Here is a 24,204-nt window from a genome sequence, read left to right as displayed (position 1 = left end):
AGGCTGTTCATTGAATAAGTTTGCTTAACACTAAAATTGGGTACATGAACTCAAAAGCAGCAGTACTACACCCGACAGTACTACACAGACATGTACCCCCCCCCCAGTTTTGTCATTTTATGCAAAAGAACCACCAATATGAAAGGGAACACCAGACTTTCATTTACAGCCAGATAATTTTCTTGTCCCTATGCTCAGATAAAAAAATGTTCCATTTGGCAGGTGGCATCCAACACGAAAATTGTGCACGAAATAGTAGTGCAAATATGTTCTGATTCACACCTTTATACGAAATGCTATTTCGAACACTGATTAAAGGCCGACTGCAAAACAAATTTCACATTGGCTAAATTTGTTACAAAATGAGTAATATGTACCGCTAAACCAATTTTTGCAAAGCCGCAGCGCATTTCATCGTACAGCTTTCTTGTCACTAGCCTTTCAATTGCACCTAAGCAGACAGTGTGGGCACCTGTTGGTGTCGCTATGGTGCCAGTCCCAGCATGCTGCATCCAAAATTATTTAGTACACATCGTGGGTGCTTGGAGGGAGTTGTTTTGCCATGCATGGAGATAGAGACCAATGGGAGCACGCGGTAGTTCCGAGCACTTCAACAGCAAGAGGGCTCATCGCCACAACCCGCAGCAGCCACAGTTTCGACGCTACACGGCAGCGTGGTCTCTGGGTTACGGGGCTGAGCCGTCGCAGTGTTGGAGGTCATGCTGAGCAAACGTTGCATGTGTTGCTTCTGGCGAGCAGTAATGGCGGTGTTCTCTTGTTTCTGTTCTTCAGTTTCACGACGCTTCTGCTCGTATTTCAAACTTTAAGTTTTGGACGGAGGCACCTCTATAACTACATGATATTAGACTAGGCTTTTTACACTGTCCAAAATTTTGTTGCAGTAGGCCTTTTAAGTGTTCCTTTCCATATTGGTATATCTAAAAAAGAGGTTCTGCAAATCTATGCCAATCTGAGCAACAATTACATCAAAAAAAAGTAAAGGTGTGTAAACAAGTTCTCGGACACTGTCGGTAGCACTAGGAGTCTGTTTGCTGGCTGTTCTTGGTGATGATTCATCACCAAGAATACCAGGTCATACGGCCACTACAGGCTTTCCTAGCATTGCTGGATCACACCGTCGGCTTTCACGGCCGCATCTATAATTTCTAGCTGACCTCCAATATGGAGCTACTGAAATGTGACATAAGAAACAAAAGCCGCAAATTATTGGCTAAAAAAGCATGTTAAAATCTTTTTGTCTGTTCGAATGAGGTATAGACGAGGTAACTTTTATTTCATAATTGATGATGTTTCAAAGCGAAAATTCGGTACTCTAATGCAGGTTTCGTTGTTGGCTATCTGATTTGACATTTGATACTAAGCAAGCCATCGCACACTATCGCCACACAGGAACTGTTGTCGAAGACTCCTTGACAGCTTTGCCGTGTAAATTTGACAAATCTTAACAGCAATGTACTTTTCTGAACTGCTTTTATAAACAAGTTTAAATACTAAGCTGATCACATTTCACTTGGCTTGATCAGTCGACGCAAAGCTGCAATGAAAGCACCAATTATGATTCTTAAGTAATGGTCACAAACAGATGCGAACAACGTGTGAAGCTCTCCATTCATATAAGGAGAGCTCACTGGCAGTTCCCACGACAAGTATGTCAGCTGGCACCTAATGTACTGTGTAGGCTACTTTGGCATGTAACTTTGGCATGTAATTTGGCAAGCGCACCGTAATAAATCTACTGGAGTATGCAGCTACCAAATGTTGATGATTCACTTACTTATTAAAACATGTATTCTGTAAAGCATAGGAACGCTAATGAAAACTCTTCTTTCTTTTCTCTGAAGCACATTTCATATTTGCATGCAAACTAGAAACATATTCTATTTGCTCTTAACATGATGCAGTTCACAGGTATGCAATAGTGTGTTTTTGTAGCAGTGATTTAAAGTAGTAGCCTGGTACTGTAGTTCTCTCTCTTTTTTAACACACTAAATTAAATGTCAGGTCTAAATGAAAGATCTGCTCTCGACAGCAATTACAGTAGGTTTCTTTTCTAAACGAAACAAATGTCATTCAAATCAGTTCATATATGCAATAACATAAGCTATATCTCCACTTTACATGTACTTGAACAGGCCAATCTGCACCAGGCTAAGCCTGTTTTATGATTAATTTCCACATACCAGATGAGGCTCGCTGGGCTGGGACCATCAGCATTATGTTCTGTATGACACAACATGTAAGCAGTCTCATTATATGCAATACACAGAGTAACAAGAACCAGTAACAAGTGCTGCTTCTTTTATAAGAGTAACTTTTATAACAACATTAAACTTGCAAATTTCTGTGCTATCATAAGTGTAACACCAAACCTACAAATATCTGTGCTATCATAAGTGTAAAAAACGTACTTAGCCATCACTGTTACATGCCGTGAAATCCCATATAGTTTCACTGCAAAACTGCAGCTATATGTTTTACCACACCGCAAAGGGTAACTTTTCTGAGGGTGAAAATGGATAGGAGATAAATGGTGGAATGAATTTGGGCTTAAACAGTATAAGAAAATAGTCTCACCATTTATTGAAAACTAACTGCAAGGATGAAGTTCTAACTTAGCCCTTTTAGTGCCAGTAGATTCCAGACAGACTGAGCTTTATTTTTTTAGAAAGGTAGTATCTTGCTAAAGCTGTGTAAAATACACAAGTTAGCTTGATGGTATAGACCATTTATTAGTGTTCCATGTTCATTTTGTGAAATGTTATGAGAGTGAAGCAGCGCCAATGAAAAGCAGTTATGTGGATAGTCTATAGACGGCACCAATGCGAGGGCTGCGGTTTCCACACCAAACACAGGCTGGCATTAGTTAAGAGCACAGTGGCACATCGGAGGGAGAAACCATCTTGGCAGGCTGTAGGGAATAAAGCGTGGTTGCAAGTGCACTATGTGTGACACTGTCGTTGATTTTAACAACATACTCTCCATATGAACTGCACAAACATTTAATTACAACTAAAATACTATAAAGCTCCCTCCTCATAATCTGTACGCTTTGAATCGTAAAGGTTTGAAGAGATGTTATCACATGGAACCAACAAGTCGATGCTTACAAACGAGTGCTGAAATGGCAGATAGTTCTCTGCCAATAAAAAGGAAGATGCATCACTGAATATGCATGTCAGAAGGTGCACATGCTTGTGAAGACCTTTAATAAATCACAAATTCCTTTCCACCTTCCTACTTCGCACTGGCTGACAGACTTTCTTTGAAAGTACTCATTCACCTGTAAGCATCTGTATAGGATAAAGATTCAGCTCTTTTCTTTGAATGCACTGTGTAGGATGACATCAACCATCAGATCAATAAAGATCCAGCTCCATTTGTGAAGTGGTTCTCATTACGCCTACATAAATCAATAGTCAGTGTACAAGGCCATATTGTAGTGAACTTTTCAGATTCATACCAACTTATTCGTCCAGTAGAAAAAGAATTATCTACGTGCTCATAAGCATATGCAGTAATTTCCAACTATGGTAAACAAAACACTTCCACTCAACTATCACACTGCTTGATGTGATAGTGAAAAACATTTCACATGCCCAACAGCTGTTACGTCAATCAATTCCTAATGCCCTACATATTGCTAATCAGCAAAAAAGTAACCAACACATAATGCAAAAGCCACAAGCTGATTAAAACAAGGGTGTTTGAAGCACTTACAAACACCATATATCACTAGTCAGCAAACCAGCGACTACTGCTTCAAAACTCACAAGCCACTTAAAACAAGATGTAGTGAAGTGCTTCAAGTCAACTTAAGCACGCCGCGAACAAAGAATTTGGTTTATAAGCACATACTTTTACACAAACTTCGAATCCCTGTAAGCAAAACACCCCTACAGCTGATTATATCATGCTAGCAGACATGCCAGTGACAGAAAATTCATATGCCTAACAGCAGTTCAGTAAATCAATGCTTAATGCCCTATATATATATATCTATCCATATTGCTAATCAGAAAATGAGAGAAATGAGACAAATAAAACAAGTGTAGTGAAGTGCACAGACCTTTAGTGCCTTTACGTAGACATTTTCTGCCAGGAGCATTAGAAACAAAGAAACCTAGCAAGTGATGCAAAATGAGAGGCTTTGAGCAAGAAAAGATGTGTAAAAAAAGGAACAAGCAAAGCAGCTTTATCTCATTTGTACACAGTTTGAAAATCACACGCATATGCCAGCAATGCAGTGCATGTAGTATGAAAATAACAGCTCAAGCCCTGTACACTGAACTTGTCCATTGCACTTCCGTACACGAGCAGTCAGAGAAGGGAATGGAGGCAAATTATGAGAGCAGAGGTGCATGGGTGGCACTCAGGTAGTGTCCAGTCGAATCGTCCTCAATTTCTGCCGGTCTGCCAAGATGCAGGCCGCCTCGTTGGACCCGCCGCAGTAGTGCGACGACGAGAAGACGGTCAGCAACTTTCCTTTCTGCTGCACCTGCAGCAGAAGAGCATGACAAAAAGTTTCACTGGTCGGTTATGTCACAGTATTAGCTTTATTGCAGAAATGCTCTTAGGCATAAGCGCACGTCGGGGCAGGCAGGGGCACATAAGAAGACCACATGCAAAATTCGTAAGGTAGGCTGCCCTGTACAGTTTTTTTTTTTTTTTCAACGGAAACACTAGCTTCCCCAACTACCTTTCTATTATAGATGTAGTGCGTCTGGTAGTAAGCACTGAAGGCATGTAGCTTCAGTCAACTTCAATGCACCTTTTTACATTTCGTTTCCTTCCTTTGTGCGGGGTGGGTGATAAATGGGCTACATAGGCACGGGGTTGCCCACTAGCAGGCATCCCTGTGCCTATGTAAACACTCCTTAAGCTGCTCAGTACAGCAGAGTTTGGCCTAGAGTGTATCTACCACATCTGCGTTGTTGTACTAGTGCTGATTTACGCGTGAACTCAGGAGAAATTATGGGAGCTGTATCTGTCACCACAGGCAGGTGCAGTGAAAAGGAGTCTGTGCCAAAAGCTAGGCGTGCGGACTGCTGGACATTTGACCAAGCAAGGCACAGCGCGGTAGCAGTCAAATTCTTTCAAGCAATTCATTGATTACATGTAACTGAGTTGGCTGCTAATTACACAAAATATGTACAGAGTGTACATAAGCTGGCGACGTCTTTCTACGGTGCTCATTATATTTAAGCACCTAATGTAAAAGAAACACTCCTCTCAAACAAAATCTGAAAAAGGAGACATAAAACATGGCATCTGGGCACACTACCATGGCCAAATATTCATCACAGTGCTACTGTTGGTAGCTGAAAACAAGTGTGGTGGACGAAAACGTTGCTCAACACTTTCTAAGTGGCCCATTTTAAATATATCCCACAATATGTGTGACCATTCATGGTTAAAGTCTGCCAAAGCCAATCTACATACAACACTATGTGCTGCTACCGTAGTTCAATGTTGTTAGCAGACACATGACACAAGTTCTACTAAAGTCTTTCTTACAGGCCAACATAACGACAATAACGGGCGATGCTATATAGTGGAAAGGTTCCTTCCAGCCTCATGTTCTATACCACAAGAATGGCCACCAGTATTAATGGCATTTTCATACTACAAAAACTATAGTGTCACATCCAAAACTCTGTCATTTCATCTCATTTGCTCATTTGACACAGGAGGAGAAATTGTCTGAACTTCTAATCAAAAGGACAGCAATTAAAGCTTGCTGCCATGCAATACTGAGGTAATGAGCTCCACAGTCACTTGATCAATTTATTTTCTAGCACACATCTGCAGCACAAAGGAGAAGTTCCCCCACCTGAAATCCAGCCTGCTGGACCTCGTGTGCCCGAACGACGTGTGAGAGCTCGTTGCGGGTGAGGAACTCCTCGAGGGCCTCTGCACTGAACATGTGTGCTGTGCCTCGCTTCATGTTGGGCACAAAGTCCCTCTGCTGGTCTGCTTCAGTGCTGAAATGTAGACAGTGACACACAGTGGGATAGTTTCACTGGGTGCACAATCCTCGCTCTGTGTTATCCTCGTACCACCCCATGCTGCCAATACATAAACAGTGAAAGTTGGGCAGGTTGGATGCCTGCGTGAAGCAGATGTTTATTTAATTAATTTCACGCTGAGGGCACTGTATCAAGAAAGAAGGTCCAAGAGCTCCTAACCCAATTGATGGGCATGGAAGCTGCATTAAAAAAAGAGCGCCTTCATTTTATAATAGTCAACAGTACATTTTACAATAACACGGGGCTGCACACAGCTAGGCAAAAGGCTGCAATAATATTGCACTGGCAATTCAAAAAAAGAAAGTGGAAAAGAAACAGTAAAGAAAGTAGTCGCAGAACAAACATATAGATAGCATAGCGTCAGAACAAACCTATGCTTCTTTAGTAAAAAAAGTAAGGAACCCATTTCCCGTTCCCAGCGTCCTGAAGCTATGATCCCAAGGCAATTCCGGCCAAACACTGCCTTTGGGCTACCTGACTGCACCATCGCTTTGTGCGCATGTGTGCTTTCTATGAGGCCAACAATGTCTTCATGACAGGTGTGATAGCGCCAGCCGTGCTGTGAGTAGGGCTCTACAATACTTAGCATAAGTTCTGCAGAAGCTATTGTGGTGATATAAATCTGCCACTTCACCTGTTTCATGGTGAAGTTCTTGGTCCACAATATCTATTACAGAGCAATTTCTTCATATGTTAATGCTAAAGTTATAACCTGTGGAGCTAATATGCCACCAAATTGCGTATTGTTTGCGTATGTTTAGGGTTCCGTTATGTTTTGACTGTGAGTGCGAAAACAGTGCGCTCGTAAAAATGTGTCGCTGCGTTCATGTTATGACGATTATGTTCAGATTTGCAACTTCTGCCACGTAATAACTTGTTCATGTATTGTCACTAGCATATTGATATGCGTACTAGTTCAGCTCTATCTGGTGACTGCATTTCACCAGCTAACAAATGTTGAAGGCTATCGCTCAGAGCAAGACGCACCTTTCTGCATCGGAGGTTTCTCAAAAGTCATCGCTGGTTTCAGCTGTTGTCTATGTTTTCACCAAGCCTTGTGTAACCAGATTGCATGCGCAGTGCGATTAGTGGTGTACATTCTAGAACTTACGTGAGCACCAGAGATTAAGCTGGAAGGTTCAATGAGTCATGTATAAATATCCCGCGCATCTGAACGGCAGATCAGATTTTCAACGACTGCCAACTGTACTCACCGATACCATTGTGCTTTGAGTGTAAAATGTTTTCTTCTCTGCATAGGTTTGCCCAATAGAGAGTTAGTTTCCCAATTCACGGTTTTTGGAATGTTTATCATCACTACAATGTGACTATATGAAGTTAACGTCACAGTGAGTTACATAATGCACACCTATTTCTATCTTTCGCGTATAATGCACTATCATTTGTTCGTGAATGCAGGCAGTGAAAAAAAAACGGCCGCGGCTTAGCTTGGTTAAGCCTGGTGATTGCCAAGCAATAGCGTGTTATTCTCGGATCAGCTGGTAGTATGGCTGGTGGTAGTGTTGGGTTATGCTAGTGTTACGGCTTACAGTGAATCATCTAAGAGGAAGTCATCCGTCGAATCCGTGTATGCCGACAAACATTTCCCTCACCAGCGTGCCCATTACAAAATCTTCCAGTATCGATTGGCCGACGGTGCGGTAACACTCCATTTTTCTCCGCGTCGTTACGGCGTCATTGCCAAAAAATCGGGTTGAGTCGGGCCAGCCTTGGTGAGAGATTTCTCCTGTCTTTTCTTTGAACGCTCTTGTCTCTGCTGGGGTGTTTCTTCTGCACGCTGTTTTCTTCGCTTTTCGTTTTCCTTCTCTCGAAACGCACGTTCCTTCTCGAGCCGCTGCTGCCGCTGTTCCGGGCTTCTTGGACACGCCTCTGCCGTTTAGTCGCGTTCCAGTGTTCTGAACTAGAAGGAGACTCACTGTCGGGGAAACTCTGACCGTAGCGCCCCTGGTGAGAGGAGCGGGAGTTAGGCCGCCGTTGGTGGCTACCGCCTCGCCTCGCGACGGCGTGAGATGGGGCCCCGTTTTTACACAGCTGGTGCGACGTCACACCGACCGTAGCGCCCCTGGTGAGAGGAGCGGGAGTTAGGCCGCCGTTGGTGGCTACCACCTCGCCTTGCGACGGCGTGAGATGGGGCCCCGTTTTTACACAGCTGGTGTGACGTCACTCTAGGTCACGTGGTGTGACATCACGCAGCGAGGTCACGCTAAAGGTCAATGGTGCCTACCACCGCCTCGCCACGGAACAGGCTGAAGTGCGACCTAAAGTAGTATTGCTTCGCAATAAAAAGCACGAGCCAATCTATTTTGTGAAGAGGGATGACCAGTGAAGCTGTTTAGCGCACAACAGAGAGGTGATACTGAATTATGAACGAAGGTACGAACACATTTATTGCCCTGATCTATGGTCATTCATTCATTCAAATACCTTTATTCAGTGCCCTGCGATTTGGCGGGGTGGGGTGTCGATATAATTTACTCGCGTAATGATCGCGTAATGATTTTTTTCTTTTACTTGTAATGATCGCACCCTGAACTTGCCACAGCGATATGTCATGTGCCAAGTCTAGCTAATGATGACTGCGCTTACCATCAGTCGAATGCTACACGAACAACTCTTGAAAGACATACCAAGCAGTCTGCATGCACCCAACATTCTTAAGCAGATGCCCTATTTCATTCTTTTCATCACTTCCCGCACTTCCATGAAAAAAAAAAGCTACAACCAAACTTGCCTCGGCTTTATTATTTGTAGGCTTCACAATGGTTTTGGTCAAAAACAACAACATAAAGGGCGCCTTTCGATTCTTCTCGTCTGCACTCGTGGGCACGCCGCAAATCGCGAGCGAAAACGATAGTGGCCACGTTAACACTGATACGTTAGAAGTGTACCCTATACATACGCCGACGCTTGTAATGCAGCTAAGATATACACCCACCCTTAGCGGAAACATGCCGTATTAGGATAGCAGTGAAGACAAATGCTGCAGTTTCCACAGCATGCCCGCCATGTGTTTCTTTCAATGACTGCTCTGTTTCTATCTTCTCAAAGAGGACATGGCTACGTTATTGTTGCAAACTTGTTGATATTAACGATATTATTCATTACTGATACAGAAGAAATTGTTTCAATGAGCGTAATGTACTCACAAGAAGAAAAATAATCGCGTTCGACGCATTTGGCTTGCTCAGCAGGCTGCCATTTTTGTTTTGGTGTCCCGCACTGACAGCGGCAGCCGCCTGCTTGTCATTCTGCAGCGAATGCAGGATGACAAAAGAAAATGTTTCTTTTCGTGGGAAATTTAATCCGCGTAATAATCGCACCCCTGATTTTGCATCAATTTTTTTGACAAAAAAGTGCGATCATTATGCGAGTAAATATGGTAGGTATGCACACACATTCACGTATCCCCACTGTTATTAAATGTGTCTGTCACTTAAGACAATGAATGGCTCATACCCTCTTAAGCAATGACTCATACCCCCATAAATGCGACTTCCCCATTACAACAACAGAACAGAAGTGAAATTTTACAATGGAATGTGGAGCAGCAATGGAGCCGGCTGTGGAAGAAGACGACGACAAATATGTGAGCAGTGGCACAAGTGCAGTTACATCGAGGGCGCCAATGAGCCAGCTGTGGAAGACGACGATGCTCGAGCCGTTGTTCATGATAATAGTTTTTTGCACAACAGAGCCAGCTGTAGAAGATGACGACTAATGTGCGATCAGTGGCACGAGTATGTTGCGTGGTTGGTGCCGAGAATTTTTTAACAATCCATTTTGAAAAAGTTGTGTGAAAGACTTTTTCAAGAACATCTGTTCTTACCCTTGTGCCTGGGACCTCCTTGGGTCCTAGGTGTGACAAGGGTAGTTCAATGGCCCTTTACAAGTCCCCGAGCCCACAGGGGTATGAGCCATTGAGCTGGGACCCTTTCCGCACTATCACAAGACTGGCCCCACATGATAGTTCTTTCCTACGCACATCACGAAACACTGGAAACTAGCTTAAGACAGCTCCAAAGTAAAAGGAGTCACGGGTTATCACTTCTGAGCAAGCACAGTGTGCTTGCACGTAAGAAAGCTTAAGCAGAAAATCTGAGGAGGAGGAAGAGGAAGTTGGAGTATAGCAGGTGTTCTGCCGGACAGCTGACTGTCTGTTTGACTCGCCAAATATACAGACAACTTCTGTTAATTCGACCCTGACCAGACCGACAAGTTTGATTGAATTATATTCTGGGTCGAATTCAACAAGATGCAGAAGAAACGTCAAGACACAGAGCTTATTCAGTGGGCAGTGTCTGCCCTATTCTAACACACCCCCATATCAAATGTGTGCCTGCTTTCTATGTGTCCAAAGTAGAAAACTAACGTACCGATAACATTAAAGCTCCTAACCAAAGCAGAAATCTAACGCGCATCCAATTTTTAGCAAGAAAAATGGGCAAGGGTCTAATATGTGTTGCACAGTGGTAGCCGATTTCTTAAAATCAGCTTGACGCAAGGTACCTTGCAAGCATACAAACGTGGTTTTTTGGCTTGATTTTTACGGGCAAAAAAAGGGTGTGCATTACAATAGGGTAAATACAACAATCAAACATTATGAGCTACCGTTGCTGCTTGAAATATTCTTTGGGGTAGGCATAGCTGCCTTCGACGTGGGATGACACGTGTTCAATGCAATTATTGTCCCTCAAGCTCTGTCGAGACATACGCTGCCAGTAAAGGCATTGCTATGCGGTTACCATAGGGGTCAGGCGCGTGCATGTTGACCGGTCAAGTTCAAGTTATCCGGCGAAGGCCAATTTTAGGATCAGAATAACGAAAGTTTCGGCCAATAGGAATGCAAGGGCGCTGGCTGGGACCTTCGGTCGGGATCAAATTAATCGAAGAGTCGAATGAATGGAAGTCTTCTGTATAACTTAATGTGACATACACGCATAACTACGTGGTCTACATGGTCACTGTATAACTACACCAGTAGATGTCGCACGGAAAGCAATACAAAGTGTCCTTACGAAATGGGGTCGCTCCACATCAGTTCCCAGGCAAGTGAAGACTGGCTTTCGGGATCGTTCAGTGGTTTTGGTATCTGGTTTATCGCAGCTAGGTAGCCACCACCAAGCCATGGAGGAGGGATGCCTCCATGCACGCAGAATACCTACACAAAAGCACATCAAAAGTTTCAATCTCTGCTTGCCATTAACAAACCTGCGGTCAACCGTAAGCAGTTTTCTGGAACACATTGAGGCAGGACTTCCTGCTTTGGAAAACTGCATTTTAACTCTACTTTGTCTTGAAAGCAGGACATTTATTCCCATTTTTTAAAGGCCATAACAAAGCAACAAAGTTGGCAGGAAATTTTCCTATCCAGCAATCTAGCCATTGCTGCTGTAGCGCTGCAGCACTTGTGTTAAATCTGATGCTACAATGTCGATGCATGCCATTTCCACCACTCACCAAAGAGACATTTCACAAGGACAGGTTCACAACAGTATTAAATTGACTCGTTGCAACCTCAGGCATGAAAGGATAAACTAAATATAAAGTAAAATCCCAGACTAATTTTGAAGCTAGCACAGCAAAAATTACCTTCCTAGATACTTAGACAATACATAGCTAAATATTGATATAACGAAGTTGGTTACAGTGGGACATTATGTCGTTATGTCGAAATTTCTTTATAATAAGATTCAACCTTTTATACAAATAAGTACAGTCGCCAACCGATTTTTCTTGGATGGAAGGGGGCGTAAAAACTTGCGGATTATTGGACTTTAAAGGGACACTAAAGGCAAATACTAAGTCGAAGTGGACTGTTTAAATACCTTTCCAGAAACCTCGAAACGCTTGTCTCGTGCTAAGAAAAGACCTAGTTCACGAGAGAATTGAATCTGAAGGGTGCGAATACCTTTTTCGACATTCAAATCTCCCGCCACCCAACCAGAGGAGTGGTGAGTGACCTTGTATACGCCATCACCACCATTTGCTGCCGACGGTGAGTAAAATGGCGCCCGACAAACGGCGGCACCGAACCGAGAGAGAGCAGCGGATTCGCCGCTGCAGCTGCTGCTGCAACAACACTCACTGCCCTCAGTTTCCGCGGTGACCCAATTTGATTTAAAACCCAAATAGCCCCATTTTTCTTTTTCTTGCAACTCCTTAAACATGACTGTCTTAACCAGGACAGGTGTGCCAGAGACTCATAACATCTACAGGTCTACCTTTGTGTCCACCACAGCAGCTATCGGCATGACGTCAAAGCAGGCATTTATCTGCTCCCAGACTTCCACGCCGACACGGTCTCCAAACTTGTTCACACACTCACTGCACAAAACAAAAGAGAGAAAAGGAAGAAGTAAACTCTGTGGCATGCATTGCTTGCATAAGTTCTTGGAGAACTTCCACACAATATTTCCACCATTCCTGCAGAACATTTAGCAAAAGAATAACATTTTATTTAAAAATGGAAGCTTCAGAAAATCTGAACTTCCTTGCCGTGTTAGCATGTAATCTATGTAGTACAATTTCACCTCCATCCATTAGTCTGTTTATTTACTCAGATATTTACAGAATTTATTTAGAGTTACTTACTCAGAATTTCACTTCTTTAAAATGCAGGTTTAATGTACGTGGATCTCTATGGGGATTTCAAAGGGAATTACATTTAGTACTTCGTTATATCCATTGCAGTTGAACCTCCCCATAAGGAAATTGGCGGGGATTGCGAACAAATTAGCTTTCGCGAGAATTTCAATGTTGTAAAATGAGACGGCACAGCTAGGTAACGCATCGCAGAATGAAACTTCACAGTCAAAATTTCATTCGCCTACTTTGGCAAGCTTGCTCAAGGACATAAAACCACATTGCTGACAGTAGAAATTGTGTGGGACGCATCGATCAGCAGTGGCAGCACGGCAGTGGAGCGGTAGTCTCGGTCAATTGCTTTCAGAGATGCAATCACTTTTTTGAGATTTTGCATAACTCAGCACCAGACGCAGAGCAACACCACTCCGTGCATTCAACAGCATTTCTCCAGCGCACGCTGTCACCTGTAGGCGCCGACGTGTCCTGCGCCGAGCGTGAAAGTGATCATATCTCGTATAACCGAGGGAAGTCGATCGAGATTACGGCTCCTTTGTGCAAATCTACATCCAGCGCAGAATTCGCCAGTGATGCTTGTCAGGTGGCACCAAATATAGCCTTCTTGAAGCAAGGAATGCGTATTCCTGAACAATCGCTCAATCACGGCCCAACGCATGGCACTCCATGCCTGCAACCACCGTCTCAAGCCCCTTAAACAATTCTACGTTGGTGGGACGTGGATTTTCTGTTTTTGCTGCATTTTTCTCGCTATGCACTGCACTAGGCATGCAAAAACTGCCATCACATGTCGGTAGCCACATGTTTGCCACTTCAAACAAGCAATCAACAAACTAGATGGCGGCCATGAAGTGTTTCTGGCACGATCGCTTCTGGCGCTTGGTTGTTTTCATACACAGAAATGGCAGCATCCATGCAAGTGTAATGTGGTGGTATTTTGTGCAATCTTAGAGCAAAGCAACTGCATTTGAACGCATCTTGAAGCCTGCTCGTCTTGCGCAAGTAGGTAATATGCGGGTTCATGTTCCAGCGAATCTCATTGATGCAGGATTGTAGTACAGTGACATTTCATTGTCGAGAGAAGCCAAATGTACTGAATCCTACAGACGTTCCCTGGGGATACGAAAATATTTCCTTGTCGCGAGAATTTCGTAGTCACAGCATTTCATTATCACGGGTTTCGACTGTATTTCATCATATCCCGTTTCGCTATAATGGAGTTCAAGTGTATATGAGTGTGTTTACTGGGAGAATGTGTAGCAGTATAAGACTCCAGTCAGGCTGAAACAAGTTCGAGCACAAGACAGATGCCAGCCTAACTTTGTCGGCTTCTTTGCCTAGCAAAGTTCTTGCATATTGGCGGTGCACTGGCATATTGGCAGAAATCAGTCACACTAACTCCTGGCAGCTGAAGCATCATCCTGGTGTGTGCCAGTATGTTGCAGTTGTGTACCAGTGGTACAGCTTCAATCAGGATACGTACACAATACCAGTCATTGACAAAGCTGAAAAAGACTTCAGAGCCAACCACGAGACATCACATGTTAATTCGGCCACTGGGCACAAAACTCAGCAATACTCCATGTAACATTGCAAGCCACAACATGACGTGTTCCTAAAGTGAAAATTCAGGACATGTTAGGCGATAGGTGCCTTGAACAATCAGAGATCCTTGGTGCCGGCAATGTGAAAGCTCTATAATTTGAAATCTCTTACAATTCAAAGCAATGGATAATTCAAACTGCTCGGTTGGTCCTGGAAAAGTCCTATGGCATTTGAATAGAGAAAAACTCCTACGAATTCAAACTCCAAAAGCCATGCAACAGTTATATTTAAACAAAATCTCTCACTCCCATGCACCGTTTTTCAAACAAACCCAAGCCAAAGGCGAAAGTTCAATGTGTGGCTAGCTACCGTAATGTTACATGCCATAAAAAATGACAAGGAAAGACGCATGGGAAGCCAAGACCTTTACTATCCAGCTTAGAAGGAGCAGGAAGGGGGCTCCTCCCACCCCCAGCACACACACGGGCACTCACCAGCCACAAATCGAACTCACAACACCTTGCGCTCAGCAGCGGAATGTCACAGCCACCGAGTTACCACAGCAAGCCATCTAAGAATAATAGTTCAGGGGGGTATTCTGTAAGTGTTCCCCTAGTGGACATGTCCATTTTAGCAGGATGCATTGTTGGGCAAGTTGGTTCATTGTATTTGGAAAGATTGGATGTGCTTTGTAGATGATCACAAGGAAGAAGACGGGACAGGCGCCTCTGGCTCAGGTTTGTTTGAAAAACGGTGCATGGGAGTAAGAGATTTTGTTTAAAAAATAGCAGTATTGCGCCTGTCCCGTTTTCTTCCTTGTGATCGTCTACAGAGGGCATCCAATCTTTCCAAATGTCCATTCTGTTTGCTGCTGAAGTTCTGACTGGCTGGGCTGGGGCATGCGTGAGAAGGAGACAGGCACCCCCAGTCAATCAGCACTTCAGCAGCAGACAAAATGGACATGTCCACTAGGTGAACACAAATAGAGTACCCACCTAGCACTTGTGCAGCAGGGATCAACGAGAGAATGTATGTCAGGGAGTGAAGCGGAAGAATAAGTCATGCACCAGCTATGACACAATTATTTCTTCTTGTTCTTCCTTTTCTTTTTGTAGCATCCATATTCCAAAAGCATATGCAGGTGCTTCCAGGTTCGCGAACTAGACATCAAATAACCTGACAGAAGAGGGTGCACATTTCAATCGAGCTTACGTGTAGAAGGTGAACATCTTCTGCACGCTTCGCACCTCATGGTTGCCTCTGAGGAGAAAAAATTTGTCGGGCGCCAGTATCTTCTGGGCAAACAGGTGTGCAATGACCTGTTGTAGAAACAGGAGAAAGCATCATAAAAAAATTGAGAAAAGTAAAGGCAAGTACTACTTTTAAGTGCAACTAGGATGCGTGAAGCAAAATGTAATCTATTATTAGCAACTTAATAACACAAGAATATAGGAGTAAATTCACCTAATTGCTAGGTATCTAAAGTAGAGTATGATGGTCACATCAGGAAGTATACATTAAACATTACACTTTTTGAGAGGATACTTTATCAGTGACAATTTTTTTTAGGTGTCACAGTTCAAGAACTTTTTCACGTGAGGGTAGACTTGACTATTGTGAGCAAAACTGCAACACAAGGCAGATCAGTAAGCAGTGCAAGAAGTATGGGTGTGCAAATACCGAATAGTATATTTGGAATTGAATATCAAATCGAGTATCAATTATCACAAAATTTAATGCTTACAAATTTTGTGCAAAAATAGAACACAGAGCTGCACATGCATAACAAGCATAAGCAAGCTATTAATGACTTCGATGCATAGAAATCAAGATACACCGTATGGTCTACTTTCATTAAAGAGAACTGCAAATTAGTACGACAGATGTTATTACAGCTCAGTTCTAGCATATGATAATCTAGGAAATATTTTTTATCAATAGAACTTGTGTTGAATAGAATCAGATACTTTGTTCCTTCCGAAGCTAAAGAGATAGTGACGTTATGTTGTACTGAATGCCGATGAGGTTCTCAGTTCAATAGTAGGCCTGTGTTTTCATCATCACCAGCAGCAGCAGCATATTTTATGTCCACTGCAGGACGAACACCTCTCCCCGAGATCCCCAATTAGCCCTGCGATACTATCATACTGCACTGAGAGTTTTCCTTTCAAGTTTTGCTCCAAAATGCAGAAGGGCTTTCACATCTTTGTAGCAGGTGGGTTATCGGAAGGTCAATCTGTGCGACAAACGAACATGCAGGCCACGGATCAGGTGACTCGATCTCCTCGCGTAGCCATCGTTGCCATTGTGCGGGTCCACTGTGGTTGGAGCCAATGATAAAGAGGCACCTTTTCATTGTCAGGTGCAGCATGATTTGCCACCTGTCAAAGATTCTGAAATCGGGAGTGTCACAGCAAGTAATGTGCGACACCACCCCAACTCGTCTATCCTTTGTCCGCATAAGTGTATGCAGGCAGGCGGTCAGTGCACTGTAGTCACATGACACTTTTGCACTCGCCATGTAAATCCCAAGCTAATCTTATGACGAGCTGCTCAAAGCTACAAAAAGAGATCAATGTGTGTCCACAATGTCAGGAACGAGGTTGCCGTATACGGTGTATCACAGAGATGGCGGCCGAGAGCAACTTTGTTGCCATCCTTACACTCTCTTTTGTTTGTAAGACGGTTTGTCGGCTTCCTGAGCGTAGCGCGGCTGCTATGAATAGATCTGTGTCAATTTGGCACCAAATCATAACTTTAGTCGTCGACACCCAACGAAGCTAGCAGCGCCAATTAAGCCTAATGGCCTAGAGAGTGTGGCCATTACGAAAATTCGCTCTGGCCGATAACGGACTGCTTGCCACTATAGTGTGTTCATACAGGTGGCTCATCAGTGATAGGTCCAGAGATCACGCGCATTAGTTATATTGACGGCTGTTGAAAAGGCATTAAGTTCGTCACCGCATATCTAGTACAGTAGGATCTACATGCCTTCACATGTGCTTTCACACTTTTCAAAATACATGCTGCTTTTGTTGCCATTACCTTTGTACATGTTGCATTACAGTTACGATTGGTCCTATTGACCTGGACGAACACTGTGCCGGCATAACGGCCCTGGCTATTGCGGCACCATACAATCCCCACATCAGATTGACATCGGGTAGGGCAAAAGCACTCACAAAGACAAAGTATGCAACTGCGTCAGCCAAGGTGGCCCGTAAGCAGACCACTCGGCAAAAACAAGTGCTCGCTTGTGTGGCACCGGGAATGGGAGGCTTCGCAGAGCATATGACATGCAGCATGGCATGGGTCTTTACACTGATTGAATACACCGAATACTCAAAAAAATCGAATAGTACATATTTGATTTTCAAATCAAATTGTATGACCATTCACTATTCACTTCCATTCGGCGATATGAGAGCATTCATTCATGCACGCCTAGCAAGAAGTTTTATGTTCCAATCCATTATTTGTCCTTCTGTTCGCACTAAAATAAAAAGTATGGTGTGACATATTCTTCAATGCAAGATGGCTGGTATCAGAGCATGAAATTCATGCTCACACCTCCAAAAATCTCTCTTTATGTGTTTGCAACAAACCATAGAATGCCTGTTGTCACCCTGCAACATAGAAAAGTTCATTTGAACACCCATCTTTCATTCATGAAGAAATTATCACATTCAAACTTTGCTGCAGTTTTTCTATTGACATGAGAAAGAAAACGTGGCTGAAAACTTTTTGTCTGTAAATGCGCGCAACTATTGCAATTCTGCGGAGTCATAATTAAGCTTACAGTGACCTGAGCAATGACAACTTTAACATGGCGTTTGATGTCAGCATGAACACTCATCTATTCTTATTAAATGAAGAGCCAGTGAAGAAATTTCAATGTAGCAATGATCAAACCATGCAGCAAATGATCTCAATTTCAAGTTGGTCTTTGTTAGCTTTTTGTACTCTACTCCTTTTTACTTATGAGGCTACAGGCAGGAGGAGAAATACAGGTAGGAGCAATAAACAAATAAAACCACACAAGCACACACCTCCACACCGTGCTCTCCTCGGTCAACGTAATCACCGAGGAAGAGGAAGTTGGCTGGCGTCAGCACAGGCCCCATTCGCCAGAGCGCCTTCTCAAAGCACACCAGGTCCCGGTAATTGCCATGGATGTCACCTGACAAAGGCAAAAGTGAAAAAACTTGGTTATGCAAGAGTTGGGTCAATGACGTTTTCACTGTATACAGCAGGAGTTTCAAGAGTTCGTGCCAGCGATGACAAATGAGAAAGCAACTGAAGCTGAAACAAAGGCTTTTCCAATGGTTGTTGCATATGATGGCAAGCACACCTATTTTTCAAAACAAGTCTGTGCTTTAGCTACTTTTTTCACTTGTGTAGGGTTACATCCTACAACAAGAAAGCAAGACTACATATACCTAACATGGCAAACAGTGAAGACAATGAGACAAGTGATGTGAATAGGACAAATGAGCTGTTCAAAGCCAGCACATCTGTCCTGATCAAATTGTCTTATTGTCTTCACTGTTCACCTTCTTGAAAATAAAAAAAAACAGTCCATCTTGGAACTCTCGTGCGAGGCTCACCCAGAATGTAGGTCGGTACGCTGAGCTTCAGCAGTCGCGACTCAGTGAACATGATGTCGCGCGTCTGCCGGCACATGGCAAGCAGACAGCGTGCAAGGGCCTGCCGGTCCACCTCACCCCAGCTGAAGGCGTCCTTGGACATGCGACCCCCTCCAGGACGTCCCTCCGGGTTGTCCTTGCGGATGGCCCGCTCAAAGTACCGCAGCCCCGCCAGCATCTCATTGGCATGGGACTTCTGCGCTGACAGGTCAGCCCCCCCAACCAACGACCCAGATTTAGCTCCAAGCTCCCTAGTTTGAACAACTGCCAAGGTCAAGGAATGCGGTCAAGGTTCGCAGGAAGATGGCAACCTGAAGTGATCAACGCCCCTGCTTGGAGCCAACATTTCAAAAAGTGATCTTGTCTTTGTCTGGCTCTGGCAAAGACAAGATTGAACATCGTATGCTTGTTACACAGTGCACACCTTCTATACCTCTGCCCCACATAGTGATAAGCCACTTTACTAAAACATTACCCACTTCTATAGTGAAGGAAGGCGAGGACAGCGTTAGCTACAGGCTGATAGCTACATACAGGCGGTTAGCTGCGGGGCATGCCAGCAAACACTCTGCAGGAGTGTCTCCTTTTAATGTGCATGGGGCTAAACATGCCACAATGTCAAATATGGAATGAGGAGGCCGCATATCTCCAATGCAACGTAGGGAAACCAACAGGGTTAGAAAGGGTGAAACTGACCAGATGAAGAAGAAGTAGAATGCCTCCAGTCTACCAAAGTCCACTCCATACCCACAGAGCAGTGAGTGATTGTTAGAGAGAAATTGAACAAATACTAATCCTTCTGTGTAAAACTTGACATAAAAATGAAATAATAAAGTTCCATGTGTGTACATAAGATTACTCAAATGTACAAAAGAGCGCATTTGTAATTTACTCAGTTTTTATATTTTCTGCAGATGGCTCACAAACATTGAGCAGCGTGCAAACAAAGTTTGCTTTGCTACAGCCAAAACAGCTTCAAAGCCTGCTCTCTCAATTCCATTAAAGCAATAAAAGCAATTAAAGGGGCCCTGAACCACTTCTTATCTATGAGAAGAAAGGCATTAGAAGTGAAAATAGGCTATTTCAGAAATACTTTGCCGCAATATGTACTTCAGGGCGTTCAGCAGAAGCGGAATTATTGGCCTCCGCTGTGCTCCCGTTACTTCTTCAATGCCTTGCAGTGCAAATCCTACGGCACAGTGGGGCACGCCCACAATGCTCCACCTTCTAGATTTCACCGTGGCATGCAGTTCAAATTTAATTTTGGATGTTAACGTGGACGCCATGACTTCCACCTTTGTTGCCGACGACGTGCTAAAGATAAGCCAAATGCGGCTGTCCTCGGCGAGCCACAGTGCCCTTAGCCAGTGGACTCATGGCAGCACCCCACGGCGCCCATAGTATCTACACCATACAGCCGACCTTAGCTTGATGTCAACTATCGGCCAATAGCAACCGTCTAACAGGATGACAAAATAGTGCGTCCAGAAGGGAATGAGGACAGGGCCTTCTGTTGAAAAGAGAGCGTTTGCGAGAAAGGTGACTTCGCGATCCACTTGCAAGCTCCATGCACCACGTACAACAGCAAAACTTGGCTGAGATGTTCACATCAGCGTATGCTGCTGTGAACATCTGCTGTGGACTTCATATAGTCCGTTCTGCGCCCCTTCATATAGTGCAGGTGTGAACAACTGAATTTAAGGATTACTTCAATGTGTCCAAATATTCTATTATATTAGAGTTTATTACATCAAGACTAGAGTATAAAAAAAATATTTTTCTTCAATGCGGGCCAATATTTCACACTTTCATGTCATCTCTTGGCAGAGATGGGAGGTGCAACATCTTACTTGGTTGAACGAATCCATTGAGGGCAGCCTCTCAAACCGCGTCTTCTCACCCAGTCGAGAACTTTTTGTGAGGGCAGCCGTGCCTGCAAAAATAAGTAAAGGATAGCTGCCATCGGGCGGTGAAGCACATTTGCTTTCACACAGTAAGCAGTGCCACTACTCCACTGGTGAAAGCATTCAGTCAATGAAGGCAAATCCATAAATTTTGTATCAGTTTGATACAGGAAAAGTAATCAATTATGAGAGGTTGAGTAGTCGCCAAACAGCAACTTCTGATCAAACAGAGCTTGAAAAGGGGCGCTTATATGAAAACTGCCACTTCCAAGGTGCAATGACATTGTTCAGCCACTGAACACAGGGTCAAAGGTTAAGTGCTTTCGACAGTGCAAGCGGTGCCTGGTTGAGTGTTCTATTTGTTGCTGCTACTGAAATAGTATTCGCTGTCAAAGCCTCGTAGCCTGCCGCAGCATGCAGGGTGCTTGAACTGTGGTTCTGACTGGTTGCCATGTAACTACAGTTAAAGAAAAAGGAATTTGATTGTTCGTTTTCCCCTCCAGAAGCAACGCACTGGCAATGAGAGACACTGTGGTCACTTCACATCAATTTTGACGACCTATAATTCTTTAACATGCATCTAAATCTAAGTACACAAGCATTTTTGCCTTTTGCCCCCCACTGGCCGGGAATCGAACCCACGACCTCGTGATGGCAGCAGAAAACACAGCCATAAAGCCGTTTTGGTGGGTCGTAACCACTGTGTTGAAACCCCCCCCACCCCCCCTCTGAGGCACAGAGGTGTGCAATTAGCAATACATTTTTCGAGATGTGGAATAGACCATGTGCGCTAATGATAGTCAACCTCAATTAAAGATGCATTTCGTGCTTCCACATTCTGGCACGTATGAAAGAAACCTACATTTTTTTTTTTCGTTACAAAGAGAATATATTTCAACACTAGCAGTTGTAGCAACACTGCTGTTGAGACAAATGGACATTGTCACAGACATACAGCGTTGCTTGCCTCATTTCCTGAACCTGCTGCTGCAATGACTCACATGTAAGAAGCCAAGGACATGCGACCACAACAATAATGCATAAAATGGAGGCTCACTTTCTGTACTAGCCACACGCAATGCGAGCTACAGTTACATTTAAACCATGTTATACAGTTACAATCACACATGTTACAACGAGTTATAGTTAAGCCATGAGACAGATTTACACTTTGAAAAATGTTTACGCTGCTGAGCAAGATGGAACAGAAACACAGGACTGCAAGTGTACAAGATGAGTTCCCAGTACGCAGTGCACAGATAAGAATGGGTACACAACCTATAGTGCGCAGTACAGGATAGGTCCACAGTGCACTGTGACACGAGTGCTGGTCCTATGCACCTTTTTGCTTACGTGTTGTCTTCCTTAGTGTTGCAAACATGCTGCACAGCACCCATAACCTCCAGCTAGTAACCTACAATAACTCGTCTAGCTTCCAGCAATAGATTTACACTTCAACACAAAGAGCATACATAAATACTAACACTAAGTTCACAGTCTGCACTGCTCATAGCAGAGCAAACGATGTGGAAGGAGCCTGTTGCTCCATGAAATAGCATTAGTTAGGTGCATTATCTGTTCAACCTTCACCACTGAAGCAGCAGAATTAGAGCTGTTTTACGTCAGCTCTGAAAGATACCACGCATTGTCAACTAGCTATGGTAAGCCAGGTGACTAGACATTATAAAAAAAGTTCACAGGTGCCCTTTTTAAAAGTAGCTGCTAGTGTACAGTATGGTAGCAAAACAAAAGTAAGAAAAACATTAATGTACACAGTAGCCTAGTTCTTGCCCTAATGTCTGTCCTACACATAACTTTCCAAGCACTTTTTTTTTTCTATGATTATAGCTACCAGCCCTGCTAGCTAGATGTGTCAGCAACGTCTTCCATCATCTGTCTCTTTAACAGTTCTGAAATTCTTATCCTGCTTAAAATTATGAAACCATTAGAGCACTAAGAAAAGAAAGAGCAGGGATGATAAATTGCTATATACACTAACTTATAAAGTTTCTTACTCTGGCTCAGGGCCCCTTTTCTAAAGGTCTTCTATTTGCCAACTTATCCAATCTCTTTTGCTGTCATCTATCGTCATTGCTCTTTACCAAGATGCCATGCACTAACTTGCATATATACACCAGTGGGCAATATGAAAGTTTATTCACTACGAACAGTTAGTCGCAAAGGGTAGATTTAAAGCCAATGAGAGAATACCTATGTACAGAGTAGCTTTTTTGGCTGATCATTTCGCCTTGTCGACAACTTTCATGCTTGGCACAGATTTCTAGCAGCTGTGAGCACTTGAGTGCAAAATTGGGTGACCCATCCCCTATTGCTCATGGGGATGCATGTCACTTTTAAGGTCCTTTCTTTCACAGACAGGCCCTTTTGTGCCTTGTATTTGTAAACATCTCTTTCTGTCCCTCTTGCTGTCTACTCGTAATTGGTACACTTATAAGCTTCCAAACAATGCTGCCAGTACTCACCCTCAAGTTGCCAAAGTGAGAGAACATCCACAAGGGTGCCGGTACGACGCACCTTCACAGAGTGAGTCGCCAACTCGTAGTGACCGACGTGGGAAGGGAACCGGCTGGTAGCTTCGGCTGATGCCGAGTCTTCTATGGCCGCTGCAAGGGGGACACGCAAGGTACAGGAAGATGTTAGTCAGATGACGCCTCTTCACTTTTCATACATAAACAGCAGACTGCCAGAGGTGTTACACTAAACAGCTTTAAACTAACTTCCAACCACTTGGGATTCTTTAACATGCACCTGAATCTACAAGAATGCAACAATTTCTGCATTCCACATCCCATCAGAATGTGGCTGTGACGACAGGGTACTAATTAAACCTGCAACATTGTGCTCAGTGGTGGAATGCCGTAGCTGGCCAAGAATACAAAGAACTGAACAAGTTTCGAATTTCTTTCACATTTCACTTACTTTGCCTATCAAAGCACGAGTGCTCGCATTGGGATCATACTTTAACACACAGGACCGAGTGTACTATATGTGCTTTCGTAACAAGTTTAGTATTTTTCTTTCGTTTTCGTTTTGGCACATTCCACTTTTTACATTATTCCTTCAGGTGTTCCCAAATATTAAGTTGGAAGAGAGCTAATGTCATCCTTTTACTTCTTGTCTGTGACCGTTTCTTACACTGCTATAACGATGGATGCTATAACCGTGAAGCCACAGCACCTCTGTCAGAGCTGCTCAAGTGGCTCTTTTCACTGATGCAGTCATCATCAGCATCGAATGAACAGTGCTCAGGAAGTAAGGAAAAGAATGACACGACATCAGCACATGTGGTCAGCACATGTGGTCAGCTGGGAGGAATGTGCATCTCGGCAAACAACACTGGTTCGAGCCATACAGCCCCCTCTCTTACCCCATCAAAACAGATCCAGTTGCATAGGATTCCCAGCCTGCATGACTGTGATG

At 43.7% G+C, this 24,204-nt stretch overlaps 1 protein-coding gene across 1 annotated transcript in view; it reads right to left on the bottom strand.

The window, feature by feature from the left end:
- Positions 1 to 4,187: 4,187 nt before the first annotated feature.
- The window catches only part of LOC135910633 (uncharacterized), a 31,322-nt gene continuing 11,305 nt past the window's right edge, over positions 4,188 to 24,204 (bottom strand). Inside the window, exons 9-17 of the mRNA XM_065442645.2 lie at positions 23,247 to 23,387; positions 20,710 to 20,792; positions 18,821 to 19,055; positions 18,263 to 18,393; positions 15,426 to 15,532; positions 12,290 to 12,392; positions 11,084 to 11,226; positions 5,852 to 6,002; positions 4,188 to 4,516 (exon numbers count right to left, since the gene is read on the bottom strand). Coding sequence (XP_065298717.1) covers positions 4,391 to 4,516; positions 5,852 to 6,002; positions 11,084 to 11,226; positions 12,290 to 12,392; positions 15,426 to 15,532; positions 18,263 to 18,393; positions 18,821 to 19,055; positions 20,710 to 20,792; positions 23,247 to 23,387 — 1,220 coding nt within the window. The 3' untranslated portion in view covers positions 4,188 to 4,390. The remainder of the gene's footprint in view (positions 4,517 to 5,851; positions 6,003 to 11,083; positions 11,227 to 12,289; positions 12,393 to 15,425; positions 15,533 to 18,262; positions 18,394 to 18,820; positions 19,056 to 20,709; positions 20,793 to 23,246; positions 23,388 to 24,204) is intronic.

This window comes from Dermacentor albipictus, chromosome 2, assembly GCF_038994185.2.
Source record: "Dermacentor albipictus isolate Rhodes 1998 colony chromosome 2, USDA_Dalb.pri_finalv2, whole genome shotgun sequence".
NCBI classification, from domain to species: Eukaryota; Metazoa; Arthropoda; class Arachnida; order Ixodida; family Ixodidae; genus Dermacentor; species Dermacentor albipictus.
The sequence above is the reverse complement of the archived record's forward strand: the minus strand, read 5'-3'. Positions and strand labels throughout refer to the sequence as shown.